This window comes from Delphinus delphis, chromosome 2, assembly GCF_949987515.2.
Source record: "Delphinus delphis chromosome 2, mDelDel1.2, whole genome shotgun sequence".
Taxonomy (NCBI): domain Eukaryota; kingdom Metazoa; phylum Chordata; class Mammalia; order Artiodactyla; family Delphinidae; genus Delphinus; species Delphinus delphis.
The window spans coordinates 65,040,242-65,057,937 of NC_082684.1; the positions used below are offsets into that span (position 1 = coordinate 65,040,242).

The 17,696-nt window shown below is 41.3% G+C and overlaps 1 protein-coding gene across 2 annotated transcripts in view; it reads right to left on the reverse strand.

The window, feature by feature from the left end:
• Positions 1-17,696, reverse strand: part of NPAS3 (neuronal PAS domain protein 3) — an 836,192-nt gene that overhangs the window by 60,791 nt on the left and 757,705 nt on the right. For both annotated transcript variants that reach the window (XM_060004701.1, XM_060004700.1), the window contains one exon: positions 3,759-3,877. In XM_060004701.1, the coding sequence (XP_059860684.1) occupies positions 3,759-3,877 (119 nt within the window). The remainder of the gene's footprint in view (positions 1-3,758; positions 3,878-17,696) is intronic.

The following is a 17,696-nucleotide window of genomic DNA, read 5'->3' on the forward strand; positions in this document are numbered from 1 at the left end:
AATGCACCACTGGGGATTTCAAAGCAAATGGGGACAGAGACAAGGAATGTCAGCTCACAGCTGGGAAACTTCATCGGAGGAGAGAGGGTGACTTTCCTGAGGCCTGGGGTGTGGAAGCAACGCCAGTTTATATCCTCCTCTCTACCTGAATTAGCAGATCCAGACTGACGCTTCTTTGGCTAGAATTCTTGGTCCTGGGTATCTGAGTGGGTATCATATACCCTAGAAAGGAAGGTAAATCTCTGTCCACTAGTGCTGTGGAATATGCTGAGCCACCAAGGGAAGGTCTTAATCAGACAAGAGGATTTTCTTTTAAAAACTTAGATTAATTTTCCCTTTGCTGAGGTCCAGTTTGTGCTGAGTGCTTCTTTGGACTTAATCCATTAAGCACTGAAGCAAAGGAGTGAACAGGGCAGACTCTGGAATCTAAATGCCTGGATCAATCCTGGCTCCTCAGTAGCTACTTAAGAGCTGTAAGAATGAATATAGGCAAAGTATTGAAACGTTGAAAGCCTCAGTTTCACCACCTGCAAAATGGGCATAATAATAGAACGTAAAGCTTGAACAATGCCCGGCACAGAGGAAGTTTTTATATAAAGTTGTGGGGATTAGACAAAATAAGTATAAAGCGGTACGGTGCCTGCCAACGTTCAATAAGTGGTACTTCTGCTACTATTATTACTGTCAGTGACAACAACGATAACACTAAAAAGTGATGGAGAAAGTGAGAACAGCCCATGTGCCAAGGACACAGAAAAAATGGAGAGAAATATAGTGACATGCACTGAGCAAGGCTTAACATCTTGCATCTTTAACTAAGGGAAAGGAAAGAAGCAAACAATGGTAATAAATTAGGGAGGATATTGGGAGTATGGAGAAATTATCATCTGTTTCTTTTTATTTGTGTGTATTGTGTGGTGGTGGGGTGATTACCAGTTTTATTTGAATGTTTTATAAGCTGTTAGATTTATTTACTGAGAATGAACAGATAAATAGGGATGTTACTCAGCTGTGTCATGTCACGGCTTCTCATCAGCTCTTCCACTAACTTCCAGACAAGGTTAATTAATGAGGGAAGTTCACTGTGGAGGTGGAGGGGAGATCTGGGTCTGCTGAATGATTCATCTTATTGGGGGAACAGTGGATGAATCAACTCTCATGTTAGCAGTTCTGGGGAGGAAAGTAAGCATTGGGTGGAGACTTTCAGGATATCTTGAGAAAGAGGTGCCGTCAGAGGAGTATGCTCACTTTAACATTATATAATTTCATGGAAACTGGGACAGCTTCTGAATCTCTTCTAATCCTGGATGTTCAAGGTTATGCTTTTTAATATTTTGTTTCCCTTCGTAGAGCAGGGTGTCTTAATCCTAAACCAGAGGAGCTCCAGAAACACTCTTCTTCCATTTATATTTTCATGGAGGTCCCTTTTCATGCACCTCCCATAGGTGACACGTCACCTCCTCAGGGAGACCTTCTGTGACCCTGTCTAAAGTGGTCCCCACCAGCCACTCCCTCACATTACCTTGCTTCACTCTCTGCCTAATAGTGTGGCCTAGTGGTTAAGTGCAGGGGACATGGAGCCAGACTCCCCGAGTTCAAACCCCAGCTCTGTCCCTTCAGTGTGTGAACTTGGGTGTGTAATTAACCTCTCCAGCCTTAGTTTCTTCGTCTGTAAAATGGAAACAGTGAAAACGCTTTCCTCCTGTATTGTCATGAGGACTGACACACATAAGCTGTCCCACGCTCAGCATATTGTAGTGCACACAAATGTTAGCTACTGTTGTTTCAGCCTTCGTCGCTCTCTGAAATCACCTTCTTCATTTATTTACTTATTACGGTCTCTTTTCCCCCTGTTCGTTAGCAGTTGGCAGGGACTTTTTGGTGTTCAAAGATGAGTTTAGGATCTTGAACAAGCTCCATATTAGGAGTTCAATAAACATTTGTCAAAATAATGAATGAATGTTCTGTCAATATTTAAGAAATTAGCTTCTCCAATTTCAGATCATGTAGCCAAACAGCTTGACTGAGCTGCCCGAATGACAGAACCAACAGAACCCAAGCCACTTAGTCTCTTGCCTAGACTGAAACTCAAACTATTTCTCTATATTGTTGTTATTATGATTTTTTTTTACCATACCTCCCACTTTTGGGCAAATAAAATGTTGCAGAGCTTTACAATCTCTAGTTTGTTGTATGAAAGTAATAATAATTTTTTGTTGGTTTTCAAAAAATTAAGTTATCTAATGATATTGAATTACACTAGATACTGCTTTTTCAAAATATACCTCACCTCTTCCATCCTTCTTCCCTTCTGGGATATGCCTGCTACAGACCAGGAAAAACCAGGAAAGGTGAAGAACAAATGCTGACAGAAAAGTCGGAATGCCAAGAATGCATCTTTCTGGCATTAAAATGACAATAATCACTACACCTATAGTTTGCTTATAGAATTCCAAACTGGCTAAGGCTACACAGTTAACAACTAATAAATGTACAGTGTTTCCGTGAGGCAGAAAAATACATGATGGTCCTAAAGATAGTCTGTTTTCTGTCCTCCGACATATCCCTTTGTAACAGGCCAACAAATCCCTCTGTAGGGGGAGCTACTGCACAGGGCGCTGCCCGGGGGGCCTCTCCCTTGCTTTGAACCCTGTTAAAGGTTAAGGGTGTTCCACATGTGCCCTTTGGGCTGTAGGACAGCTCAGCTAAAAGTCATCCTTAGAAGGACCTGCTTTACCACAACCTTCCTTTTTACAGAAGAATTAATGTCAAAGAAAATGCCTGATTCTAACTTTTCTGCAGCTGCTAGCCTCCTGATGACTTATGTAAGGTTTTTAAAGCCTGATGAAAATGACGGTTACCATCCCTGCCAAGGTTATGGCATTGTCCCACAAGAACTGGGCTACTGGAAGCTCTAGACTCCCCAGCGGGGAAAGGTCATGCCGGCCACAGCGACAGTGTATTCCATCTGTTTGCCCTCCTCATATAATAAACATTGTTTGAAAGATTGGTTAGTGTGTTGTAAAACTGATAAGATTCGGGTTGCCAAAGGCATTTCGTGAATCTCATAGGTCTTAATTTATGTTGCTATAGTAACTGAAACGTTGGAATTTCCCAAGATTAGAAAGCTTTTATATCCTTAACCTTAGAATGGTAATAATGTAGATTACGACTCTGGACTTGGTCTTTGCTGTTGTGCGGAACATATTTTCTGTATGTGGAGTGTTCTATCTATGCTAAGGTGTGACTGAATGTTCAGTCACTGTGATTTCAAAATTAGGATTTCTGATGTCCAGCCTGATTTTTTTATCTACATGTATGAATCTTGGTGGCCAAGCTGTTATTAAAATGGACAGTCTTTCTCTAAAGAGAAAGGGGGGATTGGAAGGGGGAGGTGGGAGAAGTAGAATTCTTATAGTAGTAGTTCTAGAATGTCATCTTAAGGACTGATGTGAATTTGGCTTACCTTCTCCATCAAAGTGAATTTCTAGCATGTGCTGAAGCACTTGATACATTATTAACATGTCTTTTAAGGAAAGACACTCGCTGAGGCATTTAGGGCACCAGCACTGTCTGAAGTGAGAATGAGGGGTGTGATGAATCCCCTGACTTGAGACAGGAAGATAACTAAGAACCCTGTGGGCCGCTCCAGATCACATGTATTGATTAGATGGGCCCAAAGCAGCGGGAAAACCCAATGCAAGTGACCTAGGATTGACCCGAGACAGAAGTCTTTCCCCTGCTGGAGCCCAGCTTACCTTATATCCTGATGATTTGATGTGCACGCCACGTTTGGTCAGCGTAGATTTCATTCGGATGAAAAACGAACGCTCAAGAGTGTTGTCAGTGGTTAGCAGACTGGGGCTGGTTGATTCCACTGAAGAATACAAAAATACATACACATGATTTAGATCTCTACACAGCCCCTCTCAGCTACTGCTCAGGTACGATCCTTGAGTTCACTAAAAATAAATGACTGATGGGTGCTAAGAGTGTAGTAATCAATTTACCTCATTTAGAAAATGTTTACTTTGCAGAAAATATGAAAGAAAAATTAATGTGTCTGAAGAAACTCCTTTCCAGTTTCTAGCAAGCGCTTTTCAGGCCTTTTAAGTTCCAACAGCTCCCCAAGTGGGGTCTGATAGTAAGTAAGTAACTGTAGCACATCCTGAGGCTTGTCTGGTGCACATGGAGAGACGAGTCACAAAAAACATGGACCCAGAGATGTACGGGATGAACCAAGACTCGGGCAGAGATGCTTCTGACGAGAGTAAGGATGACTTGCTTTTTGTTCTCCCTGCAAATACCTTCTTGGATCAGTTGCCTGCTGGGGAGTTCTGAGAACCATGGCACCATCAATATTGGGCAGCCATACCCTGGCCCGTGTCCTTGCCCTTCTGAGTCAGTTTCCTTCACTATGGGGAATAAGAGGCATGAAGTCTTCTCGATTGACTCGAGGTAGAGGGCTGAGAATGGGATGTACAGACAGAATCAAAAAGTACTTCCAGTATCAACCTTCTCTTCTTGTCACTAGTGGCAGCTCGTCCCCTGCCCTCATCAGACTAAAAAACAGCCTCTATGTTTTTACTTCTTTGCTTCCGATATGAGAAAACCATAGTTTAAGCAAGATAGTTACTCTTTCCCTTTACATGTATTTAGACTAAGCAGAATATGTTTTGACTTAAAATGGTACTCTGCAGCCTTGCTGATCTAAAACCACCTTTATGCAAACGGGCCAGAGGGCAACGTGAATCTATTTCCTTTAAAAATAAACTTCCAAGGTGTTTTATAAATTTATTTTCCTGAAAAGAAATTAATTTTGGGGTTTTAAAGCCTAATAATATTCTCATTTTACCCTTCTAAAATAGTAGTTTACAGTTTCTCTTATTCTAAAGTAAGTGAAAATACATGTCCAACAACAAAATTGAATTTCTTTTGAGCAGCCCTACAAGAGCACTAATTTTCCCTAGGATGAAGGTCAAGAAATATGTGTAAAGAGATTTAAGAATTAAGTAGGTGTGAAAATAGCTATTAAAGCACAGAGAAAAATAGGCAAAACAAGCTTTTCAGTTTTAAATTATGAAACATATCCCATACTTTTTTTATTTTTTGCAGTACGCGGGCCTCTCACCGTTGTGGCCTCTCCCGCTGCGGAGCACAGGCTCCGGAAGCGCAGGCTCAGCGGCCATGGCTCACGGGCCCAGCCGCTCCGCGGCACGTGGGATCCTCCCGCACCGGGGCACGAACCCACGTACCCTGCATCGGCAGGCGGACTCTTAACCACTGCGCCACCAGGGAAGCCCCTCCCATACATTTTTAAGGGAAAGAAATGTCTATTTTTTATATTAGACTCGATGCTCAGATGAAAGAAAAATACGATCTACTATAATAACAGAAGCCTCGCTATTTGTGGTCTAAGGCTTTTCTTGTATCATTCTTGTCTTAATATGACTATATTTTCCTATATTTATAGCATTTCTCTTCTGGGGTGATGGAACCACTGACAAGTGTCCCTTCTTATGTGTCTCTCTTAAGATTTTCTTCTTTTTTTTGTCTTAGAGAGCACGGATCTGATGTCATTTTCAATGTACAGCTTTTTATCACTCGAGGGAAAAGCAGAGCCATGTTATATTTAGTACTTTCATTTCTTCTGATTAAATATGAATTACTATGAAATTTTTCTCATCATCTAACACGCTATAATATGCCAACAGCTTTTTAATACACTATATAAGCACAAACTTCTGCTCTAAGAGTTTAATTTGCCCCTCTAATCCAATCACATCAACCTTATTTCTCTTATCAGAGATTCCCATTTTGAATTAAATGAGCTCATTAGTTTTAATCAAAAGCAGAGAGATCAAAACTTAAACGTAAATGCTTTAGATCAGAACTGTCAGTCAGCCGTGCAGTTCTATTTTACTAAAACACAAGATCAGAGACCCTTAGAACCAATTTTTTCTCGTAAGGGATGCCAAGAGCTTGAAGATGCTATATCCCTTTTTTTTTTTCCTTCCTCCCAAGGACAGATTATACATTTAAGGTTAGACTTAATTTGTAGCACTTTTTCATCCTGGTGGAAGTAGAAAAGTATGCCAATCTACTAGTGTCCTTTTCACATTTATTGGCCCTGGTCCTCAGAGACTTGAACTAATGTGAAGCCATCAGAATCCACACCACAGACTTAGCCTCAACAGTTCAGCTCTGTTCAGCGAGACTGTGTTTGCAACAGCTGAGGAAAAATGCAACTTCCCAGAAAAGCGAACTATGTTTTATGGCTGAGGTCCAGGATACCCTGACCCAGGAAGGAAGGAACCATGTAACTGTGAATAATTCAGGCATCGTTAGAAATTGTTATTGTTTTTAGTATGTGGAACTGCACAGGTAAACACTTGGTGGGCACTTTAGAGACCCCAGCAAAGGTGCTTCCCGCTGGGTGACACAACGGGAGACACGAGCTTCCCATGAGCTGTGGAGCAGAATGCTGCGTACTGCTCTGGCTGGGCAGTGAATATAACGCCCCCATCCCCCTGCCCCATGTGTTAAATCTCCAGCATATACAGGAGCAGCGTTCATTAAACCCAGGACAACTGGTGTGAGACGAATGCTGAGGTTAGATTTTGCCCCAGTGGAGCTGAGATTGAAAATCTAAACTGGTCCTCAAGCTGTCTTTCAAGAGCATGGGGATTTGGGGGGTGGTCAGGGAGAAGAGAGGGCAACTTCGAAAAGAGTTTGATTTCTGATAAAGATTTCTGCTTTAATTCCACACGGCCTTCTAATTCTGAGGACAGGGACAGAAGTAACCTGCCACACTGGCCCTTTCAAAGGATACGTGACAAACTCATTCCCAGCACACACGTACACAGCCACGTTTGCTCAAGGGCTGGCAAATATGCTCTGGTTATCCCAGCTCTGACAGTGGTGTCTCTCACGCAGAGAGGCATATTATCTGCATGTGACAGGAGTAGCCACTTTAGAACAGAAGCTTTCTAAGTGTCTCAGGTGAGAAGCACGGATTGTGATGAAGGCTCTATTGGGAGAGAACCAAGGGAGCATGGCCTTGGTGACGTGCGACATGACTGTAGCACTGAATAGAGAAAGGGTGTGTGTGTGTGTGTGTGTGTGTTGGGCGGATATGAAGAGAGGACAAAATAGTGAGGAAAGTATCCTTAGGACTTCTGCTCTATTAAGACCGTGGAACCAATCTAGGTCAAAAAAGCGTATTGGAGTGCTTTCTAGATCTCACACGCTTTTCTGTCAGCTTTTTGAGACAGGCCATGATTGCTGCATAATCTCATAAGAAATTTGGGATTCAGAGAAGTTATATCTGCTGCCAGAGACAAAGGAGAAATTGATGGGTGAAGCTGGATTAAGTGGTCAAAGCCCAGATATGGCCAGTTTTGACCTATGAATTATAAACAAGGAGCTGAAAAAGAAAACAAAAACAAGATCCACACAACTGAAAGCTAGATAAAGAAATAGACTCTCTTTTGGTGAATCTCAAGGGCCTCAACTTTTAAGTAAATCTAAATGATCTCAGCTCTTGAAATGTCAGTGTTTGCATATTTTGTGAAATTTACAGAACAATTCATAGCAAAAGTTGTAATAATTTTTATGTTGGCAAATTCCACCATAAGGTGAAAGTATATCTGCATTATTCCACCTCTGTTTATAATTTCCTAACTGGTACTGTAGTTGCTGCTTCCTTGTTATTATGAAGGGGCAGGAGGTGGTGATGAAGGTCGGTGGCTGAGAACCATCTAGTTCTCACTGGCCAAGCCAAGGGCCAGGTATATTCTGAGCACTTCTGGGATTCTCTCCAGGGTCCCTGCAAGTGGATGAGGCCAAAGCAGAAAGAGGGCCTTTCTTTTTAGCATACTCCAAATGTCTGTGGTGCAGCCCTAGTGTCAGAGCCTCCAACTGCCATCAGATCCTGATGGGGGTGGGGGAGAAAAGAAAAGTTTTGAGAAAAGTCAAAACTCCTCAAGTGTGAACACAGTATTTTTCCTTTTAAAGGAGACGTGGCATTGGGCTAAGTTATTAAGATATGAAGTGAAATATACTCTTCCACCATTTCATTGCCTAAATGAATCTTTCCTTTTTCAGAAATTCTGTGCAAAGTGCGAACAACCAAAATGACTTTCACAAGACGAGGGAAGAGATGTTGGTTCATTTTGCAGTTATCTTGATAAAGCCAATCTGTTTCACTGGCGTATGCTGTTACCTTTGTTAGATACTGATGTACTTTAGAACTTGAGAATGAGTATATGTCAAGTATGTAACAAGTTCTTTCTTTTCTTACAAAAATTTTCCTGCACTTCCTTAGCCACTTGGAAGTTAGGTTTGATCATGTGGCTTTCTGTGGCCAGTGGAATGTGAGCAAAAGTCGTGTCACTTTCAGGTGGAATTCTCGAGAAAAGCAGGTCACGGGGCGCTACTTTCTCTTTCTCTCTGCTCTGGTGACTTCCAACATTTCAGATGGTGGCCGGTCCATCAGCCCAGGTCTTGGAATGAGGAAAATGTGGGACAGACTCTTTAGCCCACCCTCACAGAAATAATCTTTGTTGTAATTTGGGGATTGTTTTATTTACTGCAACATAACCTAGCCCAAGCTGACAGAGGAAAATACCAAATCTTTATTATTATATAAAAATATATGTTGTCCAAGTCTCCCAGATAGTCAGTGGCAGAGCACACAGCCATGATCTGTTTGACTCCAAAGTTCATGATATGTCCAATATTCCAGTTCTTACATTTATTTATATTCTCATTTTATCTCTTATGCTGGGGCAGCAGGGTGGAGACAGGTCTCACTTTGATTCCCTATAGCACATAGCATGGTTCCTTAAACCCACAGCAAAGATCTACATGTATATACATATATGTGTGTGTGTGTATATATGTATATATATAAATATATATAAAATATATGTGTATATATACATACATGTATTATTTATATATATTTAATATATTCAAAAACTAATATTCATTAAACATTGACATCAGTGTAATAAGATCTCCCCAACTTAGTTTCCCCATAGTAGGCCAATGGGAAAAATAAATCTTTTCTCACGGAAATTGTCCCAGTGGATTTTATGTTTATCCAGGATGACAGCTGTGGTTATCTAAAAATGCCACAAATTCTTCAATACTCCTCCTCCCACAAGGTGTAGCCTACTTCCTTTCCCCTTGAGTGTGGGCTAGACTTGGTGACTTACTTCTAATAAATAGCGTGTGGCAGAGTTGGCGGTGTATGACTTGGTCATAACAGGCAGCGTGGCTTCCTTGTTGCTGTCTCCCGGGTCATTCACTCTGATGGGAACCAGCTGCCGTATTGTAAGGACACTTGAGCAGCCCTGTGGGGAGGCTAATGTAGTGAGGCACTGAGGCTTCCTACTCTCAGTCACGTGAGTGAGCTTAGATGTGGACCCTCCTGCCCCAATCAAGCGTTCAGATGACTCTGCTCTGACTGACATCTCTATGGCAACCTCATGAGAGATCCCAAGCTACAGCTAACTGACAAGCTGCTCCTGGATTCCTGACCTCTAGAATGGGATATCTTTGCTTTTTAAAAATCTATCAGTATTGAGGGTAATTTGTTATGCAAAGATAGATAATATAACACCCACGTGGAACCTCTTTTTGGACAAATCATAGCCTTGTTTTGATATGTGACAACTGTGTACGTGGGTAAAACTCATGTGATTTTGAGAAGGAATGCCTTGCCCAGAGTGTCAGTACCTGGTGAATTCACATATATAAGGAAAACTACCTGCAGTGCTGATTTTCTAAGCGGGGTCTGTGTTTTCAATGCTCAACTGATTTTTTAAAATGTGCAGTTTGCAAAAGGTGCTGTCAACAGCGTCATCTGCAAGACTGTGATACCTTGAAAGGCAGGCTTGACGTCTTGCTTATCTTTTTTGTATCTATTCCCTGCTCTTCTCCAGCCCCCACGCATCCCCCTCAAGTGCCTAGGATTACGTTTTACATAAGTAGGCACTCGGTTTGCATGTTGGATTCAGTAATATTCGGATGCATTCTTTTAAGAAGAATTATTCATTTTACCCCTGCCCATTCTCTCACACCAAACCTCTTGTCCCAAGAAGTTTTTTTTTCTTTTTTGGAGGAGAAGGAATCATTATGTCCTCTTCTTGTGTTCATTTCTAAGGAAGCATTTTTTGCTAAGTGTTATTTTGAGAGCCATGGACTAGTGGGTGTGGTCGTTAAAAGAGGATTGGCCTGCTTTCGCCCAGAATTAGAGAATACTTTGCTCTCTGTCTTTTGCGAGTTGGTTTCCATCCCACTGGGCTGTCCTCTACCATCCTCAACCATGTGCCAGGGTGACTTTGAAGGGGGTGATGGGCCTTAGTAGGCTACACTGAGATCCTCGGCCACTGGCGGGGAGGCAGTGCCCAGCATTTTCTGTGGACCCAAGTTGTACCACCTTTTGGATGTCAGGCCAATGCAGTTGCAGCCGCTACCCTCTGGCTCGGCAATCAGCCTCTCTCAGCGTCAGTGCTTGCTCTGGAGTTTGACGGAAAAGCCAAATTTATTGAAGTCTCATTAGGGCTGATTCCTGCTCCCACTGAGTTGTGTCTTCAGCTTTGTTTAGAAACTTGTGAATCATTAACTGAAACTCCAGAGCATAGCTGTGAAAATAATTGTGGTTCAATAATGATGTAATAAACTTCTCTCAGTATAACATTAAAAATAATCCACCGAAAAAAGAGGCAAAAATAATCATCTGCCATCCCATGCCACCTGTCAGCACAAGCTCCCCGGCAACGCCTCGGATGAGAATTGCAACGCATAAGGTTGGGGTTGCTACTTGGGGGGCTGTCCCCTGAGGGAGAGGAGCGTGTTCAGCTGCCGCCTGCTGCTCCACAGTTGGTGTTTGGATGATACCACTCTGGGGGAAATACACACAGTGTCAGAGCCAAGCTGCTACCAGTGGGTGTTTCTATACACAACTGCTAAGCTTCAGGAAAGTTCAAGGGGAAAGACTGGGTATTGGAAAGATAGACTTTGAGAGTCTATGAGATCCCACATGACCCGTTCTGCAGCAGGCTGTGTACTCCAAAGAACATGCCATCTGAATACTGCAACGGTTTTAAATCTTACTGGAGACTCCCTATAAATGTTGCCACTTGAGGGATCTATTCTGGGAGAAAAATATAGCATGTCCTCCCGGGATGCTGCTTGGATTCCATTACCAATATTGCTTGTGGGATCGAGTGTGGCAGTGCTTTTATCATGACTATAAAGTGGTTACGAGCCAATTCCTCATATAAAACATACTCAATAACATTGAGGCTTTTTTGCCTTTTCTGTTTCCTTCTTTTATTTCCTTCCTTCCTTTCCTTTCTTTCTTTCTTTTTTTAACGACAAACACGATGTCAGACAAAGGGCATCAGGACTTAGTCTTTGTAGTACAAAACAAAATAACAATACATAAACACCTTCGTGAAGGCAGCTTGAAACCCCATGTTTTCTATTAAAAAGTCATGTTCAATCTTCACTGTTGATGGAACCGAATAGCTAACACAGAGAACATTGTATATCAGAAAGGTCAATAGTTATTATGAGCTACAAATATATTTTTTTCCATCCTTCAGGCTGTTTAGCGCATATCACAGCATGAGCAGCTGTCTTCTTTAATGCTTTTAAAATTAGAATCCCAAAGAGGAAGAAAAAATTATGGTTGCAATGATTGCTCTTTGCTTTTGTAAGTTTACTTTAATATACTATTTTATATACATGAATCTTCGGTGCAGCCTATCCATGGGGCAGTAACTGGTTGCCAGTATCGAGTTGGACTGCCACGTTTATTTTCTTAGCATTCTGGCCAAATCTCCATCTCAGGCACAGATGTTGTCGACATACCATATTTTCAAAAGGAGTCATATAGAGGAGTCTGGTTACAGAGGCACTTGCAGACACACACATATGCATTCTGCCTTTCCATTGCTTAAAAGGTCTGTGACTAACTACAACAGTGCCATGTGATGAGAAACAGTTATGCAGCACTGGGTGAAAAATCAGGCAGTGATTCAAACCATTGATACACAAAGTATCGCTCTCCACCTGCAAAGTGCAGATGTGTGGCCTGAGAAGGGCACCTTTTAGGTTGTTGAAGGTTGATCTTCTGCCTGTGCCTGGAACTCCCGGTCCTTACTCGGCACATAGCCCCTAAAGACAAGGAGTATTTCACGCAGCACATGTAAGCATATACTGGACGTTATAGCTCGCTCAGTCTTTGTTCAGTTATTTACATTAAATACGTAGTGAGTATCTATAATGAGCTGGGACTGTTTATAACAGTGCTTACATTTGGGAGGAGGGGAAAATATATAACCGTTTCTGGAAGTGCTTAATGCTCGAAAGAAGAGCGATGCAGGGTAAGGGGCTAGCGAGCGATGAGGGCCACATTTTTGTTGTGTGGTCACAGAACACTAAGTCATGTGGATGTCGGGGTGAAGATGCCACAGCTCCGGGCTCATGATTCGAGTTGCAGCTTCATCGCTCTGCGCTGGTAAATAGCTTTACGGAAAACTATTATTTGCATAGATATGTGCCAGTGACGATGAAATTCTAGAACTGTTACCCTTTGGACTTTTGTCCAAAATTAAAATAAGTGATATACTAAAGGTGAATAATTTAACGTGTAGGAAACTAAGGGAGGGGTCACTAAGAATTTTCCAGAGTGTCCTGTGCCTCCCAGATGAACCTATTGGCATTGTCATTTATTTGAGGATCTCCAGAGAGAGCAGCTTCAGTAGAAAAGTGGGATAAAGATTGAGTAAATAAGTGATTACTTCTTTTTGGTGAATTTGGTGATGAAAATAAAGAGAGCTGAGTATGTTTATTGATTGAGAGGACTGAGTTTACAGTTGTCAGTATTAGAAATGCTAATTGAAGAATTTAAATCCTAAGGGCTATTTCGTTAGTAACACAGAAAAAGAGGTGAGCCTCTGAAATGGGGGGAAGAAAAAAAAGGATGTGAGCAAAAAAAGGGAGAGGGGGAGGGTGATGGGAACCGCGCTGAACAACTTAATCTCAATAGAGTAAAGGTCGTTTGCTGAGATAAAGGAAGTAGGAGAAGGAGGGGATTTTGAGAGTAAAGAAAAAAGCTGTGGAGCAGCTCATGTGGGCGAAGCAAGGAGGATCAATAGAAAATAAGCAATAAGATTACACAGTGGTTAGAAGTTGCATGACTTAACTGTAAGCGCACTGATTTTCTAGGGTACCCTAATAATAATGGCTTTGTGGTTTTTCAAGGCATTGCTCAGGATAGTGGGTTTTTCCCAGGGATGGGAGCGGGCTCAATGGTAATGAAAGAAAGACAATAGAGTGAGGGACTCCAAAGGGTTAAGAGACAAGCAAGTGAGGATGGATAGAGTGATGAGCTGGGGAACAGGAAAGAATGACAGGGGTAGTGGTGGGGTAGAGGTGGTGACGTGGGTGAGACAGCCGGTAAGGGGGGGCTTTCTTCCCGGAATGATTTGTGAGAATGCTATTTGTTGCTTTTAAACAAGTTCATCTTTTTTTTTTTTTTTTTTGCGGTACATGGGCCTCTCACTGTTGTGGCCTCTCCCATTGAGGAGCACAGGCTCCGGACGTGCAGGCCCAGCGGCCATGGCTCACGGGCCCAGCCGCTCCGCGGCATGTGGGATCTTCCCGGACCGGGGCACGAACCCGTGTCCCCTGCATCGGCAGGCGGACTCTCAACCACTGCGCCACCAGGGGAGCCCAAGTTCATCTTTTTGATCTATATATATTTTCTACATTCATAGAAAAATCGGAAGATATGCAAAAGTATAAATAAGAAAAAAAACAACAACCCAGTAACCTTATCCCCAGCTACAGTCACTATTAACACTAATATGTTTTGTTGCTGCCTTATTTACTATTTATTTATATATTTATTTCAAAAGTGGGATCACACCCATATCTCCTACATTTTTTAATGTTAAAAAAAAGTCACAGCTCACTAGGGGATAATAGCTGGGCTTTGATTAGACACTGTTTGGGGAATAAAAGGACGTTGGGGCTCTAGCGGCCTTGGTCGCAAGGCAGCTTTAAAAATAAGAAATGATAGTATCTGCACGTGCCTACATCAGTGCATCACTTTCAAATACACTATTTTTCCTGGCTCTGTAATGTTCCATTACATGGTGATGAATTTCTTTGAAATTAATCTTCCTTCAACTTTCTTATCACGTCTTTGGGTGGATTTCTAGAAAGAGTATTACTGGGTCAAAGAGGATAAGCTTTTTTGTTTAAAGCTAATATGTACAATTTGTTTTCCAGAAAAGTTGTGCTGTGTTATCAGTTTATATGTTTCTCAGCAGTGTTTGATGTCCATATTAAGTGCCACCTTAATATATGTCTTGTTTGCTAAAAATATTAAATTAGCAGAAGATACAGAGAAGATACCCTGAAAAGCAATATGTAGAAACATCTCACGTGCTTAATTTGCCTTTTTCTTTCTAATGATGTTGAATAATGTTTTAATACATACTTACTGGCTACTTGAATTTTTTTCAGTGACTCATTTATGTCCTCTATTTTCCAATTGAGTTTTACTCTCTTTTCTTATCAATTTGAATGAGATACTTAGATATATGTATTAAGGATATTATCTTTGCCATATTTCTTGCAAAACATTTCCCCATTTTTTTTGCCTTTTACTTCTGTTTAGGATGTTCACTGATAAACATATGTTTTTAAATTTTATATAGAGAAATCTATACATTTTTCCCTTTGTAACTTTTTTTTTGTCGCTCTCATACCTTAGAAAGGTTTTCTCTATTTTTTTCTAACAGGTAGTTGGCATTTTAAAAATGAAGCATGGTTAAAGGTCAAGGAATGGCTGTGCCAGTGGGTGACTATAGGTAAGTCAAGAAATGAGTTTGTTGAGCTTTGGCAGTCGAGGAAATCTGTGTGGAATCGGGACCCATCCTGGATACTCTGACTCTGGCGTCTGTTGCCGTCCGGTGGAGACGGCTGCGCAGACCTTATAGCACCAGCCTTCGCCATTGAGGAAGGTTCGCGAAAGGTGTGGGTGTTGACAGACGGCGGCATTGAGAACAGGTAAGGAATGCTGTTTTGTTCTTTTTTAAGAGGAAGTTTTTATATGCTGAGGTTGGGGGAAATGTTGCGGAAGCGGCAGTGGGAGCGCCGGGTGATAACCACTGCTCTTTCATGCTGGGAGAGTCAGAAGCGTAGGAATGAATCATGGCCTCTGTTAAGAGCAAGTTTCTAGAGTATTGGGCTCTAAGGGAAAAGGGCTTCAATAAAGGTGAAGAAGCAGAGGTGGGGCTTGTGGAAAAGCTGGTGGCAATAGCAGAGCTTACTCCTAATGACGGTTCCCAGATGAACACACAGGACACCTTGTTAAATTTGAATTTCAGATAAACGATGACTGCTTTTTTTAGTATGACCCAAATATTGCATGTACGTTTCAAATTTAACTGGGAAGGCTGTAGTTTTACCTGTTAAGTCTGGAACCCCTGCTCATGGAAGAATGAGGACTCTATGTGGCACCGAGGAAGGGTTTCGTGTGAGAGAGTCACGTGGTTAGCAAGAAGGAAGAATGGAGGAGTTTAGGAGACTGGCCGGGGATACATCTGTTTGACACAGAAAAGGTTCTGAATGGCTGGAACTTTCTCACTGGAGAGTGTTAGAGAGCCGGGCAATAATTGAAAATTCAAGTGAACGTTGGTGTGATGAAGTGGCTTTTTCAAATTTGCCTTCTTGGATATGGGGTCCAGCACGGCGGCCAGTTTTTATTTTCCTGTGTGAACGTGTGTGTTCTGGGTGGAGAGGAGAGCCTGGGTTGGCGGGTCTCCACAAATGTCTCCTGAGTCAGTATCTTCTGCTAATTTATTATTTTTTATCATACAGGAGGAATTTGACTAGGCAGCTAAAATTTGTTGGTTTTATTATGGCTCTATTCCAACACATCTTGAAGTGGTTATTTTTCAAAGTGTTTTCAGTTCGAAGTACTATATTAAATCCATCATCAATAAAGAACTGAGGTTTATTTATTGGAGAATATTCTTAGTAACATTATTTATACTTTGTAATAATTTAGAGGAGCCAGAAATGGGAGATAACCCCATAATTATCTATATCTGTTATTTTGCTAATGAATATCTATTTTTGACACCTTTAATTAAGCAAATTTTCCTTTATCTTATGATCCCAGTGAGTTTCAATGACCACTGTCCTATCTCAGCACCTAAACAAAGTCTTCTTACCCCCTGGCAGAAGTAGCCCTGCTTTGCTGCAAAGAAGACAGGACTCCATCCTTAGGATCTTGGTCAGCTGATATACGTGTAGGCATCACAATACACGTGTAGGCATCATTTCCGTATCTGAAGTTGAGGTTACGTCATTTGTATACTGTCTTCAAGGCTATGCATAGTCTTCCCAAGTGGGGGGGATAAAAAAGCAGTCATTTTTTTAATGATTCTATTTATATCGTTCACAAGTAGCTTTGCTGTTCCCTTTTTCCTTCAATTTAAAAACATAAAGGCTATTTATTGCTACCGGTGATGGTGAAAATGGGGTAGAAGCAGCCTTTTCTCAAACTGGGTGCAAAGCAAGTGTGTTGATACTATTATAATTACTGCCCCCTTTCCTGCTTCGCATATAACGCTCTAATGAGGTACTTGATATTTTTAACATCAACACTTTAGCGTTATCTCAGGATGGCATCTGGGACGAAACTGTATATTCTGTAATGCCAAATGATTATTTTAAAGACTGGCACCGCACATTTCCTGTTGCCTGGTAGCTGAACGCTCCCACCACATTCGTCATAATTGTTTTGTGGTTAATCCTCTCCAGAGCAGGGACACCAGGTATTTATGGTCGCCCTTGCTCTAGGTCTTCAATTATTTGACCTTACGTGTGAATGAGTCCATCTATAACAGTAGGCTGTTGTTTGCCCACTTCTCCATTTTATTATTGCGTTTATTTCTAACAAACTCCGTTTGCATGTCATTAGTAAAGTTCTCAGTATTTTTTAATAGCTTGAGAAGCTGCATTCTAGAAATGACATGAAAGTTCAGATCATATACCTGGAGAAAATGCCCCTCTCGTGATGCTTATCCTCATGTTTGACTCAGAGGTATGACCTGTGTCTTTAGTTTCCTCCTGAATCACTTCAGTTACAAGCCAAAGCAAATACATCCAAATAAGTTTCCCTGAAATAGCAAATGATTTATACGTAAAACACTTGCGATCGAGCACTCTTTTATTCTGTAGAGAGGCTTTAGAATATTTTCCACTCATTGCACAAATAATGCACAGGTATTGTAGTGATTTCTGGTATTAATTATTTACATGGGAGATAATATTGCCTTTACTTTCTTCTGGCAAGTGTCATATATTATTCTTTTGGTGCTAAAATCGTGTTATATTCTTTAACTTACAAACATCTAATATACTAGACAAACTAGCTTATATCTAAAATGGAAGCTAAAATACGTAAAGCCAACCTAGAAAGGTCTTTATTCTGAAAGTTATGTCTTGCCCTTCAAAATTCTTTTGTTGACACTAATAATCAACATCTACAATCCTTCCTCGAAAAGTAGAGTGCCTCTCCCCGACCAGGTAAAATAGTTTGTATGTAAGTAATTTAGGGGAAGACAGAAGTAGACTTAAAGGGGAAACAAGGGCAGAGA